Source organism: Wolffia australiana, chromosome 18 (genome assembly GCF_029677425.1).
Source record: "Wolffia australiana isolate 7733 chromosome 18, ASM2967742v1".
Taxonomy (NCBI): domain Eukaryota; kingdom Viridiplantae; phylum Streptophyta; class Magnoliopsida; order Alismatales; family Araceae; genus Wolffia; species Wolffia australiana.
The window spans coordinates 2,841,934-2,847,155 of record NC_135852.1 but is presented as its reverse complement, the minus strand read 5'-3'; the positions used below and the strand labels follow the sequence as shown (position 1 = coordinate 2,847,155).

At 36.0% G+C, this 5,222-nt stretch overlaps 1 protein-coding gene across 1 annotated transcript; it reads right to left on the bottom strand.

The window, feature by feature from the left end:
• Nucleotides 1-2,388: 2,388 nt before the first annotated feature.
• Nucleotides 2,389-4,838, bottom strand: LOC144715180 (Nuclear transport factor 2 (NTF2) family protein). The gene is made up of 5 exons (XM_078590084.1): nt 4,394-4,838; nt 3,167-3,321; nt 3,012-3,078; nt 2,862-2,913; nt 2,389-2,772 (listed from the first exon to the last, which is right to left on the bottom strand). Exons 1-5 carry the CDS (start codon nt 4,719-4,721, stop codon nt 2,679-2,681), a joined length of 696 nt encoding a protein of 231 aa, XP_078446210.1. The 5' UTR covers nt 4,722-4,838; the 3' UTR covers nt 2,389-2,678.
• Between the last annotated feature and the right edge of the window lie 384 nt (nt 4,839-5,222).

The window sequence follows — 5,222 nt, the reverse complement described above, 5'->3', positions numbered from 1 at the left end:
TTGAACTCATAATATCTGGGTGTCAAGAAGAATAATGTGTAGGACGCAAACATGATGCATAGGTGGAAATGAGAATATAGCGGGACAAGAGTCGCGATTGGGAAGCCAACCAACATATAAGATATGGAGAGAGTTATTAAAGTGCCTAAATGTCATCGAAGTTGTGGATGTCATGGCTGTAGTGGTTGCTGTGTCACAATATATAATATGTTAATGTGCTAATAGTAATACTCCCTTGAAACTTTATCTAGATTTATGGTTGACATCCCAATCCATAAGTTCATATTTAAAACAGGTAGAATTCATATCGTAGGAATCGAAACAGAGAGACTGTTGAGAGAAATTTATTTATGAATCTTGAGAAATTCTTTTAATGCCCATTGGAAGAAATATTTTTCATGTTTGACATTTTTTAATTAATCATGGAATATATTTCTTGAAATGATTTAGTTGAATTTCTTCTTTTATAGTCGCTTAGGCTCAATATAATATTCAGTTTTTTCATATAAACGTTATTATCAAAGATGTATGACCATTGTTTCTCTTATTTTAATCCAGATACTATTGGTACTGAAATTATAGTTCCTTTTATATTTTAATCCAGATACTATTATATGCATTGATAATATAATTCTCAAAGATTTTGTAAATTCGTTTTTTGTATATTTTATTTAAAGATTTCTCAATTGTTACATCAATGTTATTGATGATATCTCACTCTGACACACTACGACTGTCATCAACAAATTTGTTGTTTCACTTTTGATGCCTCATATACCCTTGTGCTTTGTGTGGGTTAGTTTTGGAATTCCATTTCTGAAAATTTTCTCCTTTAATAAATGAATAAATCCCCTATAGAGGGCGGCCAAGAAATAATATTGAAGTGTTATTATCATTATCTTATTTCTCTGGACCTTACACTGGTTCTCTTGCCTTGGTGATGTTATTATGGGTGCATCTCTCTCCCTTCTCAGTCTCTCTTGCATAATTGGACAAAAGTCAGGGATTGATTTCCATTTAACAATTGTACAAGGAATGTCTAGATAGGATCTTTAAAAAGATGCTCTCACTGTCCTAAGATCTCCTAGATAACACAGAAAACCCTCTGTTATTCAGTAAAAAAATTACTTAGTTTCTCTCTGTCTTCATGCTATATGTTGATTATCTTATACACACTAATTTCAGTTAATGACCCTACTGGGCATCTCAAAGAAATTTATTCCACAAGGCTGTCTTCTTGAGGAAACAATTGGTCACAAATATTCTTCAGAAAATTTTCTTGACACCATTTGTCTTAAGTTTGAGTCAATCACAAAGATCTTACAAACCACAAAGGCACTGAAATAAAAAAATTTGTAGGATAATTGAAACGTGTACGATACAAATTAAATGAAACTCGAATTTATGATTCATCACAATGAGGATAAGTCTGCTAAATAATTTGAGTTTGAATCTCACGGCTTTTCTTGGGAATATTTTTAGGAATCCCAACATGGTTCTTTGTTTATTCCCTTAGAATTAACTGGTATGCTTTTGTTCCATCAACAATCTCTAACTTCAACGATGTTACTTTTTGTCACCTTCAAACTAGATATTGATGCTTTGAGCAGAATCAGTTCAAATCAAGGAGTTATTCAAGAAAAATCAGTTCATATGAAATGCACTTTCAATGAATCACACAATAGACTTTCTGGACACTGTTCTTGGCTTTGTAAAAGTACCCTTTTGCCATGGTCTCATAACTTGAATTAATGGAACATGAATACATTCCAGGGAATCATTGTAGACAACTTAGACCATATGGTTTCCCTAAAAATGCATGGAACATGGAATTCACATCAAGATTATATTCTAAGAAATTTACACTAGCACTTTTTGAATAACTAATCAATGAGCACTTAGACATGTATTTAGGATAAGTATCTAAATGGGTCCCAAGGCGCATAATAGTAGAGGGGATATTGTATTATGTGGACACGTTTGAGACAGAAACAAGTGTATTGCAGATGGAGAGACAAACAGAGATATGATACATAGGAAAAGATAAGGCGAGAACTGATTTAATAGATATGAAGACTCAAGAGGTATGGCAGGTATATAGAAATAAGAGAAATATTTTTTTTTGAACAATTAGAAATAAGAGAAAGATAGCGCGTTTAAACGGGCAGATCAGAAAATAAACTATTAAAGCTTCCCCCTATTTTGAAAATATTTACAAGTATATAGCAGTATGTGTATTCACTGTTTTATTTGCCATAAGCCTTATCCGATGACCATTTTATTCTCAAGAAGCAAGATGATTACAATTTTAACAATAAAATTTGAGACCTTGCACGGCACATGATGATTACAATGAAAGAGTTGAGAGGGAGTTGGAAACACTGCTAATCGTAACTAATCGCCGGGCAAAAGATGGGTTGAAACCCTGTACATAATTCATAGCAATTACAGTTGAAATCTTGGGTGGTATCCATCACTAGTATCATTGAAAAGATCATAGGTTGGTAACCACTGCAATGGTTGGTCGAATAAAGGAAAATATTCACAAAAATATACACATTTTCCAGAAAAAATTCCTGTGACTAAAGGGATATATCGCGGCATCAGATATAATGCAGTGATACTGATGACATTAAATAACACCAGCGTCTCCCTCTGGACTTGTAGGGAGCAATATCTTAAGGGGACCTGCCTTCAAACCAGACCCACCTTGAGGGCCTGAAGATCTGCTTTAAAAGAGCCATCTTAGGCACGTTCCAGTGCTCTACATGCCTGTCAGAACCAATCCAAGACGGCTTGTTCTCAAAGATGACAAAAAAGCAACAAAATGGATAAAGCCAGAATATGAGAAGTGAGTTTACCTAGTTACCCTACCGGAATCAGCATCAAAATAATACTCTGTGTACCCAGTGGCTGTAGAAAAAATTTCGAAAAATAGGGAAAATTAGTGTCCAAAAACTTCACAGTTCTTATAAAGTAAATTTCTAAAACTGGAAATGAGACAAGAGTACCTGAAAGGATTGGTCTCCAAGGGAACACCATGACACAGCTGAATCGCCAGTGACCGATCCCTTTATCCTGATCAGTTCAGTGAACCAAGATTGAATCTTTATGAATATTTTATTTTGTAATTTAACAAAGAGGGTAGAGGGTTTCACGGAATTGCCTCAAAATCCTCCCATTTGGTGAGTTTCATGTTTGACTTCACGAGCAGAGATCCAAAGTTTGCGCAGTTTCTTTTGAAACGGTTCAGGCCTTTGAATGACCCTGCTGGGTCAGCAAATTCACAGTCCTCCTCATAAGCATTCAGAGTGAGATCTCCTGTCGAGTGAAGAATGAATCAAATCTCACTAGTAACCAGGCAAAATGAGAAGAAAAAAATCGCAATATAGAAAATAAAAATGATAAGAAAAAAATGAAGATGAAGATTCTAATATGCCACTCAAATATAAATTTGTTATGAATTCCCTCAATCCACATGCAAGAAGACCTGCATTCACTGGCCACTCGTAGCACTTAAAAAATTAATTAAGATTCAGAGTTCGGTTATTCATTTTGCAAGTATAAAAGAATCCAAACTGATTTGAAACCCATACTATCTCATATCAGAAAAAAAATAAAAAAGTCAAGCCGAAAATATGATCAAGAGAAAAGGAATCTTGGAAAGTCTCAGAGGCAAGAACGAACCTAATCTCCATGATAAAGTAACGCAATAAAAGAAAAAAATCACATCGTAACACTTTAGCTCTTACAAAAAATATGAAGATGAATATTACAATTCCCTACTCAGATGTAAAAGTTTATTCCCCAATTCCTTTGTCCAAGAGGATTCTAATATCACAGGAGCAAGAAACCTGCATTCACAGGCCACTCAAATAACCTTCAATAGATTCATAATTTGATCTCTCATTCAGTAAGTAAACGAAATCCAGCGATGAAGTATGATCAAGTTCACTTAGATTCATATGAGACCTCTCAGTCCATAAAAATTAAAGACTCCAACCTAAAATGACCCTAGCCATCCTCAAATTAAAAAGCATCAAATATCAAGTTCAAAATTCGATTGATCGCCATTTTAGCAATGACAAAGTACGATCAAGTTAACTATAGATACTTGATACTTAATGTGATCTCTCATTCAACAAAAATAAAGAAAAACGAATCTAATATGACCACATTTCTTCCTCACATTGGAAAATAAAAAATCGAAAGTAAGTTCAAATCAAAGATCGCCATACCAGCGACAAAAAACGATCTAATTCACTCTATATTCACAATTCTATCTCCAAATCACTAAAAACCAGAGAATTCAACCAAAACTGACCCCATTTATTCCGCATACAAGAAAAAAAATCAAAGATCAAGATCAAAACTCGATCCAACGCCGTCGTACCAGTGACGAAGTAAAACCGCTGAAAATCCAGCCTAATCGCCTCCACCACCCGATCCCTGCCGGGAGAACCGAGTTCTTCAGCTCCAACCGGAGTCTGTTCTCTCTGCGGCCGGTTCTCAGAGGCGGGGCGGAAGAACGAGGCAGCGATTCCAAGAATTTCCGACCCATACCACGCCGCCTTCAGTACGACATTCTCGGATTGACTACCATCGCCATGGCGGCGGAGATCGTCTTCACGGCGACGGCAAACTGGCCGGCAAGAAGCTCGACGGCGGCGGTGAACAACTGGCCCTGGCGGACACGACAAGATCTGAATTGCAAAACCCATCTCGAATTCGATTGAAGAAGAAGATCTTCCTCGTCGGAAGGCTCTTCTTCCCCTCCTGCGATCTCTCCAACGCTTCCAAGCTCCGATTTTTTCCTGCAAGAGAACGGGAGGCCATTCCTTTCTTCCCAAATATATGTTATTAACTATATAGATATATATATAAATACACATGGATTATCATTTCCTTTTGCTATATATAAAGGAGAGAAACTATATAAATATGGCATGTCATGGGTGCTACACTATGACATCATATATTTTTTAAGAATTCCCTGATTTTGGAGTGTTGGTCAAGGGAAATATCTTAGCTTCATGTTTTATAAACAATTTAGTGATTTTCTTTTTGTTTATCTTGGTATGTGTTCATAGTTTTTTTCTGGCATCCCATCGTCTTGGAGTGTTGGTCAAGGGGAATCTCTTAGCTTCATAAAATCATAATTTTTTTTACTTCTTGTAGCTGCTCTTTCCATGGCTCCCGATCTCTGGTGCCAATTCATCACC